Source organism: Callospermophilus lateralis, chromosome 6, assembly GCF_048772815.1.
Source record: "Callospermophilus lateralis isolate mCalLat2 chromosome 6, mCalLat2.hap1, whole genome shotgun sequence".
In the NCBI taxonomy this organism is placed as follows: domain Eukaryota; kingdom Metazoa; phylum Chordata; class Mammalia; order Rodentia; family Sciuridae; genus Callospermophilus; species Callospermophilus lateralis.
The window spans coordinates 14,876,550-14,900,129 of NC_135310.1; the positions used below are offsets into that span (position 1 = coordinate 14,876,550).

General features: G+C 38.5%; 1 protein-coding gene across 5 annotated transcripts in view; it reads left to right on the forward strand.

Annotated features, from left to right (window-relative positions):
- Positions 1-23,580, forward strand: part of Syne1 (spectrin repeat containing nuclear envelope protein 1) — a 421,786-nt gene that overhangs the window by 156,859 nt on the left and 241,347 nt on the right. For 3 of the 5 annotated variants that reach the window (XM_076858112.2, XM_076858113.2, XM_076858114.2), the window contains exons 1-3: positions 17,990-18,143; positions 20,116-20,269; positions 21,651-22,279. In XM_076858112.2, the coding sequence (XP_076714227.2) occupies positions 18,076-18,143; positions 20,116-20,269; positions 21,651-22,279 (851 nt within the window). In that variant the 5' untranslated portion in view covers positions 17,990-18,075. Of the gene's footprint in view, positions 1-1,043; positions 1,215-2,185; positions 2,327-6,355; positions 6,517-8,453; positions 8,605-11,502; positions 11,731-12,183; positions 12,283-14,518; positions 14,707-15,464; positions 15,589-17,976; positions 18,144-20,115; positions 20,270-21,650; positions 22,280-22,848; positions 22,911-23,580 lie in introns of those variants that run through there. The other 2 variants (XM_076858120.2, XM_076858115.2) reach the window with 2 other exon arrangements.

Genomic DNA, 23,580 nt, shown 5'->3' on the forward strand with positions numbered 1-23,580 from the left:
AAGCAGCCTTTCTACCACTGAACTATCCCCCCAGACTCTGACAATAAACAATCAACTTATTTCCTGACAGTCTGGTCATGGACATTAAAATATACTCATAAATGGAATGTATTACTTGTCAAACTCAATATAAATGGAGATATGATTGATATAAACACTTTATTCATAAAAATAAAATACTTAATGAAAAATTTCTATATATACAAAAATAGAATTGATTAAAAGTATGTGCAAAATAGCAACCTCTAAGCTTTATAGATTTATTTAATCATTTTACAAAGCCTGAAACTAGAAAACAATGTTTTGTTTTACATTGTCTTCAATGTTGTAAAATTATTTGGTTTTCTGTTTACTTTAATTCAGAGAAAGGTAAGATTGCAGATATATATGTAAAATATCAATATATCTATAATATACATTTTAGTATTTTCAAGCTCTTCTCTTATTTCCTGAGCCAGGTACTTGTTTCTGTGGGCAAGTATACTCAAGCTGTACACTTGAGATCTGTGTGCTATTCTGTTTGAGGATTATACTTCAGTGAAAAGTTTTCTTTTAAAGCACAACTTTCCTCAAAATATCTCAGCACATAAACTATTTATAATATACCCAGAAAGGAAATATCTTAATATCTGCATTTTTACAGTATCGATGATAATAGAAGAATTGGAACTACAGGTTTTTGCAGCTGAAAAGGATTAAGAGTAGTCATGACAAATGCACTGTTTTGACAAATTTTTTTCTGAAGTATCGCCCCAAATGTTAAATGTTGTCCAAATTTCACACAATTAAAACATAAAACCAAATCATTGCTATATTTACCATTAAAAACATAAAATATTTATGTAAAATGTCCACCTTAGCTTAACACAAAGTCCCCATTCTTACTGTTTTAACTGTTCAACTTCACTTTAAAACGCTGTAGGCCTGTGCTGCACAAGGCCTTACTTTTCTGTACTTCTGATAAGTCTGGGTGCTGTGGCCCAGCTTAGCTTAGCTGCCTAGAGAGTGAATTTTACATCCATCTACTGAACAACTTCTTCCAGCAAAAGACAAAGATGATCTCAGCCAAGAAGAGGGACCTACAGCAGCAGATGGCGCAGGCGCAGCAGACAGAAGGCGGGCTGGCTGGCCCTGGCCGGGAGGAGCTGCGGAAGCTAGAGAGCACCCTGGCCAGCGTGGAGCAGGGCAGGGAGAGGCAGGAACGCCGCATCCAGGTAGGGCTGGTCAGTTGGGGCCATTTTGGTAGAGACCTAAGTTGTGTTGACATCCAATTATGTCTCCTATCAGCAGGAGCCAACCTTTGCTTCTGCCTCTGATCCTCCGACATCTGTTAAAATTCTTCACACGAACTGCCTCTTTGCATCAGCAGATCAGCCTTATGAGGCCTGAAGTCAGCACACGTTGCCAGTGTGGATGAGTCTGACGACATAGCAATGAATGAAAATATGGCAGTTTCCTAAGAAGACTTTGGGGACTTGGCCCCATGTCACACAGCAGTGGTCAATGATGAGCCAGGATTTGATCCACACCTGCCTGAATCCAACATCTGATTATGTATTTCACTCTTCAGGCAGTCCAGCAGCTGCTCCTTTAAGCACCTCTGTGCTTTATAGAGATGTAGACAGGTTCCCTTAAAAACAGTTTGAGGTTGTCACCTGCTCACTTCTCTTCCTCCCCACCTCACCCCCCTCCATCCTTCCTTTCTTGAGAGATTGGAATGCTTTTTTTCTTAGTCACTCATCCACATTTAAAGCCACACTGCTAATGGGTAGGATGTTACAACTGATGGGAGCCTCAGAAACCATCTAGTCTGTGTGCCCTGTTTCGGTAAAGACCATGAGGTCCAGAAAAAAAAATTCTTACAGAAAACACTAGGATCCTCTTTTTTGCACATGGTACAGATGCACTCTGCCACTGAGCTTCATCCTTTTTATTTTTTTATTTTGAGACACGGCCTTGCTAAGTTGCCCAGACTGGCCTGGAACTTGCCTTCTCCTCCCAGGTAGCTGGGAGTACAGGTGTACCACCACACTGGGTTTGGAATCATCTTTACTCAGTGAGATTATGTGAAAATTAAACTGAAAATTCACTGGAAGTTGACAGTTTAGAGAATGAATGAAAATATAGCAATATTTTTCCAAACACTTTGGTAATATATGTATGTATTTTTTTTTTCAAATTTAAGGTCACCTTAAGGAAATGGGAGAGATTTGAGACAAACAAAGAGACAGTGGTCAGATACCTTTTTCAAACTGGTTCCAGCCATGAACGCTTCCTGAGTTTTAGCAGTTTGGAAAGCTTATCTTCAGAACTGGAACAGACAAAGGTATATCAGTGGGACCATATGGTTCCTTGGTGCTCATTATTATAATGAACATAGTATTTCTCCTCCATTATTTCTATTATTTATTATTATTTAATCAATAATTGTTATTTACTCTTTGACATATTGGGAAATGAAAACATAAGTAGGATTTAAACATTAAGATCTAGATGAAGTTTTTCAAGAAATTGAGAAATGTTTAGTTCACTAACAGATATGTATATTTTTAAAATTATTGAGGCAATGATATTTGAATCTGAAATGCAAAGGGCAGGGGACCTTAGGAAAGCTGAGCTTGGAGCTTAGAACAGAGAGAAATTCCTAGGAAGGGAAACAGCATGGGGTGTCAAAGTGTTAGACACCAGGATCCTATATTGTGAAGTAGATAAAGCAATGAGAATTTGTCTAGCAAAACTGGGCAATATCATGTAGTCCTAGAAGAGCTAAAACTTTTTTTCTCTAGGAAACATGGAGCTGGAGCCATTGAAGATTTTTTGAGAAAAAGTCACACAACCAGAGCTGTGCTTTGGGGAGATGAGTTTCTAAGTAGATGAAGAAAACTGATTGAAAGGGTGAAAGACTGGGATTCAGTTAGAAAGTTACTACATATAGGCACATGGGAGTTAGAATGGGAATTAAGGTGGTAGGTGGCAGTGAATGCATGGGATCAGGTACACAAGATAAGGTGAAGTTGACACCAATGTAGAGAAACTATCTGGATAGAGCAGAGGAAAAGAATATGAAGCACCAGGTTTGGGGCCTGACCAGATAACAAGAGCAAGTAGGGGAATTGGAAGGAGTGAGTGTTAGTGGGGCAAGATCAACTCAGTTTTGGGCACAGTGAGTTTGATATTCCAGCTGGGTATCAAAGAGAGAGCAGTTAGGAGTGTACTTGGTGTTTTTAACATGGAAGCAAAAATCACAAATACCTTGGGTACTTAGAGCAGGCCAATACATTTGCTGAAGCATTTAGAGGAGTCGTTCGGGCTTTTTTGGTTGCTACTATGCCAAGTTGACGTTTATAGAAAGACTGGGTTAAGGCTTCTCATTTAAGGTGGCTGCCATTTCCCCCAAAAGTGTGTTTCTTGTTTATCCTGAAAGACACCTCACTCTTGCGATAGTGTGAGGTGCAGTTGAGTGTGCAGCTCCTTTCTAAAATCAATATTTTTCTATGTCTTTGGAAAGAAGGAAGAGAAAGAGAGGAGGAGAAAAGGTAAAAGAAGGGAGGGAAAGGCTGAATTAATGAAACCATGGATTAGCCAGGGCATCAGGGAAAGACCTGGCGGCCATACTTTCCCAACCTTTAGCAAGGAAACCCCTGTGCTTCTGTTTTCTTAGGAAAAGCTTCTCTGTCTCATACTGCTAATTTTTTGTCATTTCTCCTATTATTAATTTATTAAGGAGTGTGAAGTTTTATAAGGCCGCAGACTCTTTCGATACTTCAGTTTTCATTAGCCATTTAAAGAGAAAATTGTTTAAAATTTATTTTTAAATTTCAATTACTTTATGTATCCAAATTGTATATTAGATGTCTTTTATAAACACAAAGATGCTTATTGGATTGATTTCCATAGGTGGTTCCCTCCAGGGAAATCCAGCCCTGTGACTTCACTTGTGTCATCCCCGTGGATCAGTTAAAGTGCCTAAAGATGAAACACAGGCCATATTTTTTAGTCTTATTATCAAAATTCTCCTTCATCCTCCATGATCTTCCACACTTTTGGAGAGATTTAATAATTTGCAGTAATGTTTATTAAGTCTGTCATCTATGCGGGCCTAATCACTTGGTGATTCTTAAAACATTCCTGACAAACAGGCCTCATTATTAATCCTCTTGTATAAATAGGGATACCTAAGGCACAAAGTTGTCCCTGACCTCCTGATCATTCAGGAACATTAGGATTCAAACCCTAAAGATCTCTATCCAAAGCCTGCACTCTAAGGCACTATGTTACACTTTCATTCAAAAACCGAGTGGCTTTTCTATGTGTTTATGTCCTCTGCCAAAGGAGCGTGTGTAATCTGGGATAACTGTTCTCCTCTCCTTCTGTGCTCACTTTGCACTGATATTGCAACCTGTATTCTACGTGACAGTCCTGGAGTGGCTGTGCCCTCTAAGTTCCTCAAAACAGGAACCAGTATCTGTTGAGGGTGTCCACAACAAGGTCAGATTGAATCTGCATTACAAGGCATGGCTTTACTGGCCAGGAGCTGAGAATTCAGAGTTTTTCAGGTCTCAGGGTCACTCAGCTAGTGAAGGACAGAACCTGGCTTCAACTGCACTCTCTCTGATGCAAATCATGCTCTCCTCTTGCTTCCCACTACCACTCCTCTGCCTGCTTAGGACTTGGCAATGAGCCTTACAATGCTATTCCATTTTTGCTTCGCATTTTTCTTATAGATGTCATTCTGCTCTTTGAATTCCTCTCCATTGTGTTTCCCCACACATAGTTTGCACAAAATACTCTAAGAACAAAATAAGCATTTTCAAACATTACTTTCCCTGGGTTCTTTCAGGCTTGGGGGACACTATTTTGTACCTCTGATTCTTTTCATGGGAATCGGAGATTATGCTGAGACTTTTAGTCTTTACAATTGTCTCTAAAATGACTGTGAGTTCACAGATGGTAATAGTGGGTTCTTTTAAGTATAGAATTTAATGTTATGACATCAGCAAAAATCATATTTTAGGATACTATAAAGCTCTCTACCATAAGGAGGCGGTGTTTAGTCAATTTTATTCTCTTGAATTACAGGCTACTTCTGTGAAATGACACTGATATTTCTGTGAGGACAATACATCTTTTAAATAGGAAGCTTAAATAGTATTTAGTAGTAACTTTTTTCCACGTTTTTTATTGGTGCATTATGGTTGGAGGTAATGTGGGATTTGTTGTGTTGTAACTATCTTATATATCGTTTTATAATCATTCTGGGAGATGCTGGGTGAAAAATCTGATTTTTTACAAATATTTATATTGGGTTTCAACATTACCTATTTAGGAAGGTAAGTTGATGATCAAAATTATAAAGCTCCTGTGAGTTTTTCTTACATGAGAAGAACTGAGACACTGATTTTCTTCATTCAAGATTATCACTGGATTTACCTTCTCTAATTTAGTATTCCACATTATTTACCTGACAAAATTCAGATAACATCTAAAGTTTACCAGGGCTTCATGCATATTAAATTAACTGTTGAATTAAAATAGCTCAGAATCATTGAAAATCCCTGAATAGAATTAATAAACCATTTTCTTCAATTTTATATGAAGGACATAAAAATGATAATTGGTACCTGCCAGAGTATAGGGTACTTAAAAATGAATTTGCTAATGGAATGCTGAGAGTACCCTTTCAAGACAAGCACAATCATCTGCATTGACATGGAAAAACAACCAGTGATTAGCACATCTGGGATTCTAGCCCAGATTTGAGGGGTTGAAAACTCACCTTCTTTCTGTCATATTGCATATGCATTGGAAAAAAAGAAGATTTAACAGATGGAGATCAGATTATATCTCTTTTCATGGAACTAGTAAACAAAACCTTTCTGGCGTTTCTGGACAGGAAAGATCACTGGTATTCTGCATGGTCTGAGATATTCCTCAATTGTATTAACAAGTTATTATCTGTATGATTGAAGAACTGATCACTGTTGATCATTCTGTGAGCTGGCCTGTAATAAATCAACATACGTATGGATAAGTTAACTCCTATAATATAGCTCAGAATTCTAAACAATAAGTCAAAGGAGGAAATAGGGAGAAAAAAATTTCCAAGAGGACTGCTGGGTAACTGTGAAGATAGAACTGGTTGTTTATGTAAGAGAAAAAATAGTGAAGTGTCTAAATTGACCATATAAAAATCAGTTTTATTGTTCAGAACAACATAAATCTATTTATGTATAAATCCTGCCAGCCAGCTGCCCCTCTATTCTGGGGAAGACTATGCACAATATTGCAATTTCCTTGAGGACAGGGTTAAAGAGTATAAAATGTGGACTTAATGGCTCTAATATCTTTCTCCTAGGAATTTTCTAAGCGGACAGAAAGTATTGCAATCCAGGCTGAGAACCTGGTTAAGGAAGCTTCAGAGATACCACTGGGGCCCAAGAATAAGCAATTGCTTCAGCAACAGGCTGCGTCAATCAAAGAGCAGGTCAAAAAACTAGAAGACACGCTTGAAGAAGAGTATGTGCTTCACCAGTCCTAAGCTTTCTTCTCTGAGATAAAGCATAATGCAGTCTTCCCTGTGTCTTGTTTTCAAAACCGTCTTTTAAGATCTCAAAGTGTCTGTGTATTTCAGCATGTCTTGAGATATGATTCACAGTTCAAAAGAAAGTATCCTCAAAACAGGAACCAGTATCTGTAACAAAACAAAAATATGTAAGGGATGTGGCATTAACATCTTAAACTGATTTTGTTCACAAGAAAGCCATATTGATTCCATTCTGTGGCCTTTGTACATTGTAGACAAAATCTAGAGAAAATGCCAATATTTTACTTTTTAAAAACTCTATTATTCTGCTGTCACCAGTTAGAAGGAAGGGGAGATATTTCGGTAGTGTAGATCTAGGCCTAAACACACATCACATAGACCAAATGTCTCCAATTCAAAGCTCATAAGCTTACTTAGAGTGCCTCGGGATTCAAATTGTCACTGATTGACATGCTGTTTCAGAAATTAACTTTAAAAATCTATTTTATTTTTAAACATTAATGTTACTTTATGTGAAAAGAAACAAATAGCAGTTGAATCTATTAATATCCTGCTATAGATAACAACATATTTTAAAAAGTTTGCAGGGGATAAACTTATGAGGATATGTCCAATATTCCCCAAAATTATATGGCTAAATACTTCTGTGGAGTTTCAAATTAAGGACACATAATCTATTATTCTTAAGAAATAAGACATCTTTCTAATGTGGATTTTAAATGTAAAAATTGTTTTTTAATATTAACACCTTGAAATTGACATTTTACATTTGCCCAAACTTTAAAAATTGATAAATATTTTATCTGAAACAAATATAACTTGAAACATTTTGAGGGCTTTATATTGAATATCTTCCATCAAGTAATAGAAATAGTAAAACTTAGAGTTTACTAGAAAATAAACTACTTCTATTAAGAATGCCCATTTGAATCTTATTTAAAATCTTACAACATAGCATAGTGTGTATTTTCTATACTGCTAAGAGCATTAGGCATACCCAGGGAATAAATTTAAGATTGCAATACCATTTAATTTGACAATCAATGATGCCATTGCTTTTTTCTTCATGTCTTCAAGTGCCTTTGGGTAAACAGGGATGTTATTTGCTTTTTTCTTTTTTTTTTTTTTTAACCCAAGGACTTACAAATTCAATGATATGCTCTTAGTTTCCTACTCTTTTTTTAATCTGAAAGCCATATTCACTTGGTTATATAGGTGTAGCTAATACAAACAAAATCTATAGTTGAAATTTTGTTACATATAACACTTATGTAGTCTAAAAGCAGGGTGCTCATGAAAAAGAGTTTATGAAAGTCTTTTAGAATTAGGACCGTAAAACATGTATGAATCGCTAAAATCATTCTAGATTTTAAATCAAAAGGCGTAGCTGTAATAAAGGCAGCAGTTCCCGCCTGGCAGCAGGGGTTCAGACCACAAGTGCTACCTTGATTCATAGGACACATCTCCTAAAGATCTTTTAGTATAAAGCATTATGGGGGAATCTCTCTTTTACAGGAAAGAGGAACGTGTCCTTGAAAACAGGACTGTTAAAAAATGATGTACACTGGGATCTATTCTAGCATAGTTTATTGAAATAAGTCTTGGCAAGTGCTGGTCACATGCAGCGTTTAATTAGATTATACCTGATTTGACCCCCTTGTACTCAGCAATATTTTGTTCAAAATGCGATTGCGTTTGTAGCAGCCTCCATGATGCCTCCTTAAGAGCTCATTCTCAGAAGAGATAGGAAGACTTGAGACCTGACTACTCAGATCAAGTGTACATTTTTCCTCCTCAAATATTTCCAACTTTGAAAATAGTCACAAATGTCTTCACTAACTTTTCACCTGGTGTTGTTGTGCTCTGTTAAAATATTGCATTTTTTTTTACTTAATTTGGTTAATTTTAGTATTAAAACCATGGAAATGGTGAAAAACAAGTGGGATCATTTTGGCAGTAATTTTGAGAACCTGTCCGTCTGGATAACTGAAAAAGAGAAAGAACTCAATGCCTTGGAAACTTCATCCTCTGCCATGGACATGCAGATCAGCCAAATTAAGGTGACCTGCTCGGATGTTACATTAATAATCTATGTCTCGCTTTTAAGATCTCTTTCTTACATTTATTTCACCAAAACCTATTTGGTCCTGAGACAAATTTTTCATTGCTCTGTGACTCAATTAAAATTAAATTCACACAAAATGCCAACCAAGCTAAGAGATCTTGACTGACACTCGGTAATACTTTATACATGGAATTGTATATTAATATTGTCAGACCTATGCATTCAAAGTCAATATTGTGTGCAATATCATTAAAATATTTTTATGGTTACATTATTCTTTTTCTTGATTTTGCATTAACCTCAATGGAGCGCTCTCTTGATTCTCTTATAAAATATGAAGTGTATCCATTATCTACAATTACTTTTTAAGAACTACATGGATTGTTAAAATTAGTATTAGTGGTGTTTACCCTCGCTGACCACAAGGGGGAGCTCAAAACACTACATTCTGTAGGTGAAGCAATCAGACCTGGTGGCGGTAATGTATTCGTTTATAACCTTGGGTGCGGATGGAGATGTTCTGTTACAGTAGCTCTCCAAGCTCCAAGATAAACATGTGATTAGATTATCATCAAACACTTCACTCAGTTAAAGAGAAATGAGCTGTAAGATGTGGGCTTGGAGTGCTCATTTATCGTTCTTTCTTTTATGTAACTCCACAACACACATTTTTAAAATTCAGGCACTTTTTATCTCATTTTATTTTTTTTCTTTTGGAATGGGAAAACGCTTTGAAGTTTCATTCTATTAAATATAGTAAAATAAATACCGAGGTGAGGAAACATTTCACACTATGGCTCAGAACAAGTTATTACCATGTGCAAGGTGGGAGGGTGCAATGTCACTTAGCTAAGATCACAGGTGGAACAAATCATCCCTGCTCATGGTACATCTTTCGCAATCAAGCACACATGGTGTGGCACACACACAGCCTGCCGTGTCTTCTGTGGTGGATTAGAAAAATAGCATAGTACATTTAAGTAGTACTGTCCCCAAAATTTCCCCTTTAAAAAATTAACAGACTTTTTATTTATCCTTTTAATAATTCATTCCTTGCTATTTTAATTTATATTCTTCTGAAATACATCAATGATCAAATATCATCTTGTTATTCTCCAGGAAATATGAAAATTACATATTTTATTTTTAAATACATAAACAGTAACTTGTGGATTTTCTTACCATCAGACTAGAAATACAATTTAATATGTCCAAAATGGCATTTTGAAAATGACCTAAAATATATTTTAAAATATCAATATCAGTAAAAAATATCTGCTACAAATAAGCAAAAATAGACTGGAAAGATCTATGAAATTTGGCTTAATAGGCTCATATTCAACAGAAGGCTATACTATAGGAAATGATAAATAAATAATAAATGTAAAACTTGTTGTAGTTTTCTCATCTTAAAATAATCTTAAGATTAAAATTAAGCATTTTTATTGCTGTGAAGATAAATGCTGTGAGCTGATTCATATTCATCATTCCACACTGCTCCTGATATTGGTAAATGATAAGAACATATGCTAGATTCATCTTCCAACTTTTCTTGGATGGAATTTCTATTTATTACAATGTGATTGGTTTCCATTTATGATTTTGTTGGTGACATGGATTAGTCCAATAACTAAGAACTTTCTTAGTTCTTAACCAAGTAGTGTTGTAAGCACCCAGAAGAATTATTAGTGCATAGTAGACACTCAACACTTATTTGTTGAATTGATGAGTAATTTTTGTAAGACAATCTTAGAAATCAGCCAAAAGAAAGATTGTATTAATGCTCAAATATTTATCAGATATACCACACATATGAAAAATAAAATGAATCAATGGTGGTGCCTACCTGACAATCCTATGTAATTTATTTCTGATTGCCTCACTTAGAAATCATAAATTTATTCTCCTCCCCCCCCCCCCGCCCCCCAGGATAACAGTATTTTCCATTTAAGTTGTTTGTAATTGAAACTTGACTTGAGTTTTGGGGCAGTATGTTTATTGGACAAGTGTGGCCCTTCTCCTCAGAGAAAGAAATTTCATTGTTTCACACATGAATAAGCCCAATGTTTATGAGAGACACCTTCCCCTGGGTCCGTACACATATGCATGCACATTCTTAGTAGCCATTGGTACATTCTATGCATTGGGTTATATGTAAAATATCCTTTCTGCTTCAAATTAAAATGATAGTATGCAGTTTTTCCTGAAATGAGTGCATAGCTTTTGAAGCAAGTGGTGGTTCTCATAGCAGCAGCAACAGCAGCCCATGGGGACTGATCCCAAGTCTTGGGTCCTTCTTAGCATGTGTGATCCCTGAGGATGGGAGTCAAGTGTCCTGATTCATTCTATATTTGGAAAACACGGGCATGCAACACAGGGGATAGATTAGAAAAGACTAGCTCCAAGTAGGAGTGCAATCAGAAAAGCTTTGTGTCAGTAAATCATGAAATACTCAACTACATTTTAGAAAGAGTAATTGAATGCCAATATTAGTGTCCCTATGAATTCCTAGAACACATGGTTTCCCCCACATCAATTGATTGAAGTGCTTGATCAATGAGTAAGCAGATAAGTCTCTGTGTCTTTGGAGATAGTGTAAAAGGTGCAGCGATATCCTCTTGCTAATCTCACTGCAAGCAGGAGCAGCATTTCCTCTTTATTCCCTCTCCAGTGAACACAGCCACCACAGAGTGGTGTGTGCTGCAGACACTGTGTGTGGGTCCTCCTCCAATAGTCAGGAAGCAAGGTGCTGGTTCACCTCTCCAACCACCCCTCCGAGCATGTTTAGATGTCGCTAAGGAGACTTTTCTATTTTTCCTTGTAGGTGATTTTATCATCTCAGGAAGGCAAGTTTACTCAGCTGCATTGTCATTTTCTTTTTTTTAAATATTAGGTGACAATCCAGGAGATTGAGAGTCAGATCAGCAGCATTACAGGGTTAGAAGAAGAAGCTCAGTCTTTTGCTCAGTTTATTACCACTGGGGAATCTGCTCGAATCAAAGCCAAGTTGACACAGATAAGAAGATACTGGGAAGAGCTCCGAGAGCATGCTCAGTGCCTTGAAGGAACAGTCCTGGGGCATTTGTCTCAGCAGCAAAAGTTTGAAGATGATCTTCAAAAGGTAAGAATGCGTGCAGGCTGAAGTTACACTTTCTGCATTGCGTTTATAGAAAAATGAAACAAAAACTCCTTAAATAGTGTAATAGTGTCTACCAAGTTGTCAGGATTGTCAAGTTGTAAGTTATGAAGTAAATTCACAATTGTTTATAGGGTATATTTTTAAGTAAACGTATATGTCTACACAAACATACACACACAAATATATATATAGGTACAATGAGCCTGTAAATGTCACTATACATTATGTTCAGATCATCATTGAGGCTTAATTAGTTTCCTTTCAAATAATGGGACACATTGACTTTAGATTTTTAAAAATTCATTTGTCATCATATTGGAAGTCATCCATAGATGGTAGGTACGATGCTGTCTCAGTAACTTTCTTTCTCAACTGCTTTCTCAATGTGTATTTTTCCCAACATTATTATATTTCATCTTTTTTTTTTTTTTTTAGATCCAGCAGTCTGTGTCTGAATTTGAAGACAAAGTTAACGATCCAGTTAAAATATGTTCTTCGGCTACAGAAACATACAGAGTTCTCCAAGAACATATGGTAGGAGAATTCATGCACATTTCTGCTTATTTATCCTCTCTCAAATTTGATAACTCCAACTTAAAAAGAAAATAGTAAATATTTTTAGAAGAGTTAAAAATGGAAAAAAATTATGTTAAGGAATAAGATATTAAATGCATCCACTTCATATAACACAAGAAATGTAAGTATGCCGGTAAATTTTCACTAAAATATATATAAAATGAATATTCAATTAAGAGATATTTCTCTTTTACTAAGAACTGATAATATTTTCAGATAGTAGTTTTAATAAAACCTTTACCTCTTGCCAGCATTATAGAAAAATCAAGTGTGCAAAAAGGTGATATAGCATGTTACATGTAGTGATTATAAATTAAGAATTGAATTTAAAAGACTGACATATTTAGCATAAATAAATGATTTTCATGTGCACCACAGATTTCATATTTCAACCTGTTATATTCAGGTGTTATATATATGTGTCCTCAGTGACCTGTTTCCAACAACTGGCTTTTAAAATCTGGTCTTTGCGGTGATCATTGTCAAATCTTTGGCAAGGCTTCAAACAGACAGCATTGGAAGGGTTAGGGGGAAGGAGCAAAGAGGAAGATACATGTTCAAAGAAGTGATAAAATGAAGCAGGTTAAGAATAAACAAAATACAAATATCATCCCTACTTCATATGCATGTGATCACACACGTATATAAATATGGACAAGGAGAAAGGAAATGATTGACAAGGCACATCTGGAAAGGGGAGTGGGATTATATTGTTTGATGTAATGAGAATGCATTTATAATACTTACCCAATTTTTAAAAATACTTTAAGTATTATAAATGACAAAAAGAAAATCCTAATGAAATTACTCCAGTATACAACTAAATTGAAAACAGAGTGCTGGAGAGGATGGTATTCTGTTTTTTCTAATACTTAGATTTCCTAAAGCAAGATGGTTTTCTATTCTGTAAAATGAGGGATAATGAAAGGACATCCTCTTAGGGTTCTTAGGAAGATTAAATAAGCTGATACCTCTAGTGTGCATAGCACAGCACACTGCCTGTCCCATTCTGAGCTGTCTTATTGTTATCACCATTGAATCCTGACATTCAGCCATAACTCTTTCTCTCTGTGTGTAGGGTATCTTTTTAAGTAAACATACTTGTCTACACAAACAAATACCTGAAACACACACACACACACACACACACACACACACACGCACAGACTCATATATATATATATATGGAGTTTTACTATGTTGCCCAGGTTGGTCTCAAACTCCTTGGTTCAAGTGATCCTCCTGCCTCAACCTCCAGAGTAGCTGGAACCACAGGTTCACACTGTGCCTGGCTTCTCTCCATGTGTGTTTTTTTATGGGTGATATAGCATGTTACATGTAGTGATTAAAAATTAAGAATTGAATTTAAAAAACTGACATATTTAGCATAAAATAAATGATTTTCACAAACATTCCGAATTGTTGGGGAACGTGAAATTTATTCCAATCTATAGCAGCGCATTCTTATTAGAGAAAATCTCCTCCCATCTTTTTTTATTTAAAGAGAGAGAGAGAGAATTTTAATATTTATTTTTTAGCTCTCGGCGGACACAACATCTTTGTTTGTATGCGATGCTGAGGATCGAACCCGGGCCACACGCATGCCAGGCGAGCCCGGCCACACGCATGCCAGGCGAGCGCGCTACCGCTTGAGCCACATCCCCAGCCCTCCTCCCACCTTTGACTTTGACATCCATGAAGTCACTCCCTCATTTTCACCAAGTCTTGCTGCAAAACATAGCAGATATTTTTTAGTTCCATTGCCATTTATGACGATGGAGGGAAAATGTTTCATGGTGACGGGTCTTAAAAAGGAAACCCAGGCCTTGACTTTTAGTCAGTGGCCTCTGATGGATGTTCAGCAGTCTCCCATCCAAAGTTTCACTTTCTGTGATGTCAATTACCTGTCGATACCCACAGCCAAAACTCCTAAATGGAAACTACCAGAAATAATCATTTCAGTTTAAATGATTTTTATTCCAGCGGATTGTTGTAGCTGTTTAATTTTGTTATTGCTCATTTCTTGTTGTGTCAACTTTTAAAATTAAACTTTGCACAGCTATCGAGGCATAGGAAAGAGCACAGCATCTGCAGGGTCTGGCTGTCTCCATGGTCTCAGGCATCTGCAGACCATCCAGGAACCTATCTCCTGGGAGTTGGGGGCACAGCCCTGTTCTTTTTGCACTCCCCTCAGGATCTCTGTCAGGCCCTGGAGTCCCTGAGCAGCACAGTGACTGCCCTCTCTGCCAGTGCCCGGAAGGTGGTGCCCAGAGAATCCTGCCTGCAGGAAGCGGCTGCTCTGCAGCAGCGGTATGAGGGGACCCTGGGGAAGGCTAAGGAGAGACAGACTGCGCTGGAGGACCTTCTGGCCCACTGGCAGAGGTGAGCAGCTTGTCTTCTTGAGATACTGCCACTCTTAAATAAGAAATGCTTTATGGACTGTCTTTAAGTGATGAGGAATTAGCATCCAGATGTAAAACTGCAGGACCTCCCATAGGGAGGTGAAGGTCCAGGAGTGAAGAGGATGTGTCTATATGTTTACACATTACACAGTTTGTTGCTGTTGTTGTTGTTCTAACTAGTGATACATTGTACATACATGGAGCACAACTTCTCATTTCTCTGGCTGTACACGATGCAGAGCACACCGTTCGTGCAATTACACATGTACATAGAGTAATAATGTCCATCTCATTCCACCATCCTTCCCACCCCCACACCCCCTCCCCTCACTCCCCTCCGCCCAATTCAAAGTAACTCTATTCTTCCCTAGCACCAACCCCCTTATTGTGAGTTAGCATCCTCATATCAGAGAAAACATCTGGCCTTCGGTTTTGGGGATTGGCTTTTTTCATTGAGCATGGTATTCTCCAGCTCCATCCATATACCTGCAAATGCCATAATTTCATTCTTCTTTAAGGCTGAGTAATATTCCATTGTGTATATATACCACATTTTCTTTAAACAGTTTTAAGTGGTGCAATCCACACACACTGCTTTTTGTCCCTCACATGCAAGGATGACAAAGACTATTTTGCATTGTTTGTAATGGTTCACATTGGCCCTCTGACCTCAGAAAGGTTTAGTCTTCTGGCATGATGACTTTGGATGAATGTGTTCCTTTCCTCTGCTTTCTTTAGGCTCGAGAAAGGACTGTCATCCTTTTTGACCTGGTTAGAGCGATGTGAAGCCATGGCCAGTTCCCCAGAAATGGGCATGTCTGCAGACAGAGTCAAAGTGGAGGGTGAACTTCAATTAATACAGGCAAGTTCAAGGAAGTGCAAGGAAGAAAAATGAAGTGCTCTTTGTCACAGTTGTGTTATTTAAAAATAAATTAATAAGATAGGGGCTGGGGATATAGCTCAGTGGTAGAGGGCTTGCCTAGCATGCACAAGACCTGGGGCTCCATCCTGAACACCACAAAAGAATAAAAAAAAAAAAAAAGAAAAGAAAAGAAAAGAAATCTCTATCCCAAACTGCTTGCTTTGGTTTTGTGATCCTTGGAGCCTCATGTGACATCAAGGTACATATCCTGAAAAGAAGAGAACAACCCTGACCTGAGAGACTAGGGAATGGCAGGTGGAACTCTGTGGTGACCTAGTTCCATGGTGCATGAGAAAATCCTGCGATATAATGTCTGGGATGGGATAAAGCTGGTGTGCCAGGGGAGCTGTGAGAAGGATGGCCAGAGAAGTATATGGAATGAGGTTGACTGTCAGTCAGTAATCTCCAAAGCTGGTACAAGGTATAATCTCTCCATTTTCCTATTTATTTATAAGAATTTTCAGTAATAGAAAAGCACTAATAAAGAGAGAAATAATGCTGAAAGAAATCAACAGTCATGATTATTTTCAAGCAAGATAAAAAATATCAGTGATATCAAACATGGATAATAGGTAGAAAGACAAAGAATAATAGTTTATCACAACTTTGAAGAAGACAACTTTTGAAACTTAAAAAAATCACATGGCACTAATGAAGCTAGACAACATTACTGATTTTTGGAGATAAATAAATTACTTGAAGTGATACTTGTCTTTGCCCAAAATTCAATAGGCAAATTGCTTCTTAACAGAGATTGATTATATTATAGATTTATATCCCAATTTTCTCCATCATCTTTTATCACAAGTTTAGGATAGAGCTCGGTTCTCTTCATTTTTATAATTTCTTCTCTTATAATTCCATTAAGGGATATAACAAATTAAAAATTTAAAAAATAATAGTTCCATCAGAGGGCTGGGCATGGTAGTGCATGCCTGTAATCCCAGTAGCTCGGGAGGCTGAGGCAGGAGGATCAGCAGTTCAAAGCCAGTGCCAGCAACATAGTGAGGCCCTGAGCAACTCAGGGAAAGACCCCATCTCTAAATAGAGAACAAAAAGGACGGGGATGTGGCTCAGTGGTTAAGTGCCCCTGGGTTCAATCCCCAGTAAAAAAAAAAAAAAAAAAAAAAAAAAAGAAAAAGAAAAAGAAAGAAAAAGAAAAAGAAAAGAAAAGAAAAGAAAAGAAAAAAATCCATCAGAGGTATCTGTGGCATCTGAACCTATTGCCCATCTTCAGATCTTATCCTTCCTTGACATTGAGGGGCCCATACCCCCATTCTCTCCCCCTTTCCATCTTAAAAAACATGGATGCTCTGCATTCATCTCCTGGAAAGTCCCTTCTCAGAAACCTACAGTGGCTACCCTGAGCACAAGGACAATCAGTCTGGTTCCTTAAATATATATATATATATATGATGGTCCAAGAAGCTAAGTCACATATTTTTTTATTCCTTAAAAATAGCAAAGCATAGACATGAAGATGTCCCCGTACATTGAGTTGGACTCCTCGGTGTCTCCATGTGGAATCTAAGTGCTGTGCATGGGAGGGCTGAGAGGGGCTCTAGGCCTCTGTCACTCCCTTGTCCACACACTGTGTACTGTGGGCTGACCATGAACATCCATTCCCACCTCCTGGCCATCCTGGGCCCCTTCTTTCCTGTATACTGCTAACATGTGTTCCCATTCTGCTTTGGGGTCTTCCCTGTCATTCATAGGCGGATTCTCTTCTGAAATATACATATAGCAGTTTTCCTTTTATAATATACTGGGCTCCGCTAGGAAGGGAAAAAAGCATTTTGATAAGCATCTACTATGTGCTGTCATATGTACTACCCATGTCAACTCATTAACACCTCTTTGTGTTGTTCTCTATCTATATGAGTCTTTGTTAATTCCATTTTAAAATAAGCAGTTTTGTTCATGCAAGTTAAATAAGAGTCCTTCAACCCCACAATTTGGCCTAATGTGGTCTCTAAACAGAGAGAGACACCATGTTCCTGGTGCCTAGAATTGCATCTGTTTTTGTTAGAAGTTCTTTGGTTCTCATCCACCGTACTTTTTCTGTGATTCTTTTTGCTTCCTCAGTTTCTTTGTTCTATAGGAAATTCACAGCTTTCAATTTTGCCTAACTTATAACTCAGACTCCAGAAAACTCATTCAAGTTTCAGTAGCATTTAAAAAATTTCAGTGGTGGTCAAGTGAATCCATTGCTCAGTCAAGTAGTGGTAACTGTCTTGGCCTTAATGACCTCCGTTTTGCAAGAATGTACCTGCAGTGGCCCGTCCTGCCCTCTCACGGGGAGGTCTGTGACGTGTTCTGCTTTCTCAGGCCCTACAGGGGGAAGTGGTGTCTCAGGCCTCCTCCTACAGCAGCCTCTTGCAGTTGAAGGAGTCACTCTTCTCAGTCGCCTCCAAGGAGGACGTAAAAATGATCAGACTACATTTGGAGCAGCTGGACGAGAGGTGGAGAGACCTACCACAGATAATTGGGAAGAGGTTGGTTCTAAAAAGTCTTAAGAGTGTTCATTTATTTTGAATGGTGAACATAAATTTTTAAAAAACCATAATTTTATTTTATTTAACTCAGCCGTCAGGGGATTGATACCAGGCAGTGGAAGAAAACTGTCATTTTAAAACTCAATGTCCTTAAAATAAGCATTGCCGGTGAACCTCAATTCAAAGATTTAGTTTTACCTGAAAGGGAAAATGAGTAAACTAGTTGAAATATATTGAAGAGTGAAGGGTTGCTAGTGGGTTTTTTTTTTGTTTTGTTTTGTTTTTTTTGCTAGTGTGTATATTATTTGTTGATTGAGCTATTTGCATAAGAAAAGAAAATGGCAATTAAAATTTTGCCTCCTGTGATATTTCTCAGCCAGAGGCATTTTGTACACATCATTTCATTTCAATATTGATCTTTGGAGAGAATGAGGGAAACTGTTCATATATTAAATGGAAGCAAAAGTGGATTAAATCTTAATTAACTAGATGAAGAGCAATTTTCATTTATCTTTCTAATTAAAAAGAGAACAGATTTTGTCTTTAAATTGATATTGATTACCCATATGACGATGTGAATCTTGGATAAGCATTTAACCATTCTGACCATTTTAAAAATTCATTCATTTAGCACATATTTATTTAGTTTCTGAAATGAGTAGAGCACCCTTCAATGTGCGCGGTGGATCACTCCACTTTCATGGAGCTTATATTTATTCCATTGCTTATTCATTTGTTCAATCAATCAACAAATGCTTATTGGGTATCTGCCAATTGCCAGGCACTGTATTGGAGGCTGGTGCCATAGAAATAAGCAAACCCTGAACTCAGGTATTTTATAGATTAGTGTGGGAACAACAAGAAAACCATTGAGAGAGGTGAGCATGGAGTATTCAAGGAATGAAAAAGAGGGACATTTGAACTGGCAAGTTCATCAAAGGAAGTTCCACAAAAGAAGTGAGGTCAACTTTCAAAAGATGAGAAATTTTCTTTAAAAATGAGCAGGGTCTGTCTGCTGTCTCTCAGAGGGAAAATAAAGGACTTTTAAGCTAATAATACAAATGTGTGACTCTTTTTTAGAATATGATGAATTCCTGTAAGGATAATGTGTAGAAAAATTTGCAAGGATTAGAATATGAAAGTTAAAAAGTTGAGCTCTCTAATATGTACAATTAATATGTATAAAAATTTTGATAAAAATTTGAAATAGTAAAAGGTTGATCTCTGGATACAAACCATTGTAATGAATATTTGATTGTAATATTATGTTTGGGATCCCAGTTTGGGATTATCATCTCCTATGCCTGTTATTGGCCAGCAGAGGACAAGAGGACGTAGGCAGAGGCAGCAAATGGCCCAAGGCTCCAAGGAGAAATAAGTGGGTATAGTGGGCAACAGACAGGAGGTCAGAGGGAGCATAGGGCATCGTTGCCTCAGATGAGGCCAGAGGAGCAGGTACGTGGGATCCCTTGGGACCACAGTACAGAGTCCTGGGGTGGGGGGGAGGCCTCCCAAGTACAACAGGAAACTGCTCCAGTATAGACACATGACAGAGAATGTTCTGATCCCATGACACCGTTTCTGACTAGTCTAGAGAGTGGACAGTAGGGAAGCAAAGGTGTCAGGAAAGAGGCCAGCTTAAACAAGAGACTCAGAAACTTAGGCCAGGGTGAGCATAGTGGAAAGGTGAAGAGCAAAGCAACAATATATCTGGTGGAGCGTGTGGGACCGACTGTGCACAGGCGAGATGTGGTGGTGAGCAATGAGGGGGACCATCAGGGTGGGTGGTAGCAATATTAATTGAGACAGAGAAACTGTGAGGAAAGCAGGACTTCGGAAGAAGGAACTATCCACAGGTCCAGCTTGTCCATGTAAGACATCATCATAGGGTAAGCTTCATTCCCCAAATCCGTCCTTAACCCATTCTGCTCACTAATGGAACATTTTAACTTTAACCCCTTTCTCCACATAGGATTAATTTTCTTCAGTCCGTGGTTGCTGAACACCAGCAATTTGATGAGTTGCTGCTTTCTGTTTCTGTCTGGATCAAAGCATTTCTCAGTGAATTACAATCTACTTCTGAGATAAGCATCATGGACCATCAAGTAGCTTTTACTCGGCAGAAGGTAAATCTTCTGTTAGGATTAAAGAAAAAAAGGGCTGGGGATGTAACTCAGTTGGTAGAGTGCTTGCCTCACATGCATAAGGCCCTGAGTTCAATCGTCAGCACCACAAAATAATAATAATAATAACAAAATGGAGTCACCTAGGGTAAGTCCTAAACATAAATAAAAAAGATTGAAGAAAAATTTGGTCACAAGGGAGAGTTCTTGAATTACAAAGGAAAACATGTGGCAGTAATCTAACTTTTCATTCATATGAAAATGTTTTAATAGTCGAGTATATGGGTCCTGCCAATTTCTTACACAGATAAATTAAGCAGATAAAACCCGTTCAAGATAGAATAGGGAACTACAACAAGAAACTGTTTATTCATAGTGGAGCAAATTATTTGTAGCATAAAGTGATAAGAATGTTCCTTTTTAGGCTTTTGAATTCGTTTTTGTTCCTGTACTAAAAATTAATAGAAATTGCAATGCTTTAATGATAAAGTTGTTCTGAATTACTACTTAGCTGGAAAGTATTTAAAAAGTCATGGCTTATTTATAAATTATGTGTTATGTCTATTCTGGCACCAAAAAATATTTTTAAATCAGATAATGATTTTCAAGCATGGGGAAAGTGGAGAAGAGTTACATAATACACTTAAAATAAAATTTGATAATAAAATGTTTAGTATTTATTGGGTATGTACTCCTTGCCGAGTTTTGCTGTTTGGCCTTACAAAGAGCACACTTCTGACCTTGGGACAGGAGGTAGTTCTGCAACTTGGAAGAATGTACCAAAGTCAGGCTTCTCCCTCCAAGGAGACTGGGAGAGAGGTGCTGCCTTCTGGGATGATTTTATTTCAAAGGAGGAATGTCCTTGGGAAAGACAATCCTGGGTTGTAAAACTGATCAGACTGTAAAAGGTGAATCTCAACGGGACAAAGAATGAATTTATGATTGGTAAGTCAAATGCTCTAAGAAAAGACAGTTCAGGAACCTGGGTCAGAGAACTCTCTCAATTTCATCATCAGACAGGGGCAGCTGTAAGGTCCTTGTGGTCAGGATTAGGACAGAAATTAGGATTAAAATTTCTCATGGATGGGAACCATGCTGAGATTGTTGGCGGTTTTCTGCTGGATTTTCAATGTGGTTTCTTGTGAGCTAGTCCAATATCTTATACAGCAGACTCACATACAAAAATATATATATTTTATATGACATATGTAGATGAACAAAATGAGAAACTCTGTGAATGTTTCTTAAAGACTCGTTGTAGATGACCTTTAAGCATTATGCTATCCATGGCACATAAAATCCAACTTAACCTCACGAATCCTGCTTCTCTGACTCATGGACTCCAGTGTACCTGAGGGTTCAGCAACTCTCTCTTGTCTTCCAGGATCATGCAGCAGAAATAGAGAACAAAAAGGGAGAGCTGCAGAGTCTGCAGAGTCACTTGGCAAAGCTGGGGTCTCTGGGCCGCGCTGAGGACCTCCATCTGCTCCAGGGCAAGGCGGAGGACTGCCTGCAGCTCTCCGAGGAGGCCACTCAGGTGGTGGAGAGGAGGCAGCTTGCCCTGTCCCAGCTGGCAGAGTTCCTGCAGACCCACGCCTCTCTGTCCGGGGTTCTCCATCAGCTGAGGCAAACGGTGGAAGCAACCAACAGCATGAACAAGAAGCAGTCTGACTTGTTGGAGAAGGACCTCGGGGACGCCATTCGGGACGTTAAAGCGTTGGAATCCACTGCCATCGGTCTCGATGGCCTTCTTACCAAAGCCCAGTACCATCTGAAAAGTGGGAGCGGGGAGCAAAGGACGTCCTGCAGAGCCACGGCTGATCAGCTCTGTGCAGAATTAGAGAGGATCCAGAACCTTCTGGGGACCAAGCAGAGTGAGGCGGATGCGCTCGCAGTGCTGAAAAAAGCGTTTGAAGACCAGAGAGAGGAGCTGCTGAAAAGCATTGAGGACATCGAGGAGAGGGCTGACAAGGAAGGCCTGAAGGAGCCCACCCGCCAAGCTCTTCAGCAGAGGTACTCGGAGTGGCTGGCGCTGAAGCCTGCTGTCCCTTCCGCTTTTCATTTCTTGTGGAGTGAACTTTCGTGCAAAGCTTTAATAGTGCCATAGTTAGCAAATTTTAAAGATTCTGAAGATAAAATTCATGGCTAATTCAGTTGAGAAGTACTCAAGTTTCTGTGGCTTCCTCAAGAATTTCCCTGTGGGTGATATCTGAGCCCCTTTGAGATTGTATCTCCAGGACAGATTAGAAATCCTGTTATATATTTGTGAGACATTTTAGAAGAAGGGGCTCATCTTCTGTAGAAAGAATGAAGACAGAGATCCAAGTAGTAGTAGTGTTGTTCTGGTGTAAAAATTTCAGCAAATTCCTCCCTCTAGGCCTCGCCAGCCCCTCAGTAAAGAGCTCAGCAAGCGCATTGGCTGGCAGTAGGTGGCAGATGTTGGAGAGAGAAGTCAGGGTGAAATAGCACTCTCTCTCTCTCATAGAGAAGAGCTTAGGAAAGTGGTAGGAGTCATCTGAGATCTTTGTTCACCCATCAAATGTGAAACCAGTCCACCTGACAGTCTGTACGGAGAAGGCAGAGACAAGGGTTCAGCACATCTGGGGTTGTCAGTGAGATCAGTAGAGAAGCAAAGGGATCAAGGGTGAGTTTCCTCTGTAAATTTGACGAGTGAGTTTTTTTTTTTTTTTTCTCTTTCCTAATGTTGCCTTTGTTTCTATCTTCTTCTTCCTTCTTAATAGAACCTTACCCCCATTTATCTTCTAAGGCCACTTTTGGGCTCTTGGAGCCAAGAAACAGAGGAAAAGCATCCCAAGATGTTCCCGATTTTGTTAAGAATTTTGCTGTCCCTGCTAAGACCATTAGCATTTGACCCCTTTTACCCCAAATCAGGTGACAGTGGAGTTAATATCAGGACTCCAGCTTGGACTCCTGATTATATCCCTTATGGGCAGTAAGCAATGTGACTAGTTTAATAATACATTCACAAAAGGGGACGGGATCTGGGAAAATAGCCTTTAAAGAGAGAACAAGGTGCCTAGTGTTTCCCACATAGGAAAGAGCAGCCTTACCTTCTGGCCAACTCAGGCCGAGCCGACAGAAATGTTAAAGCTGCAGGAGAAAGGTCAGACTGGCCTCAAGAACTCCATCGGTATCCCCGAGTCACCAAGGACCCCATCAGTATCCCCGGCTCACAAGAAAACACAAACACTGAGACAGTGTAGCAGTAAATTGATGGTTGGTAAACCCCAAACGTCCTGAGGTTTCACTCCACCACCTTGGGCACTCTCTCTCTTGCAAGGTGGGGATAATGA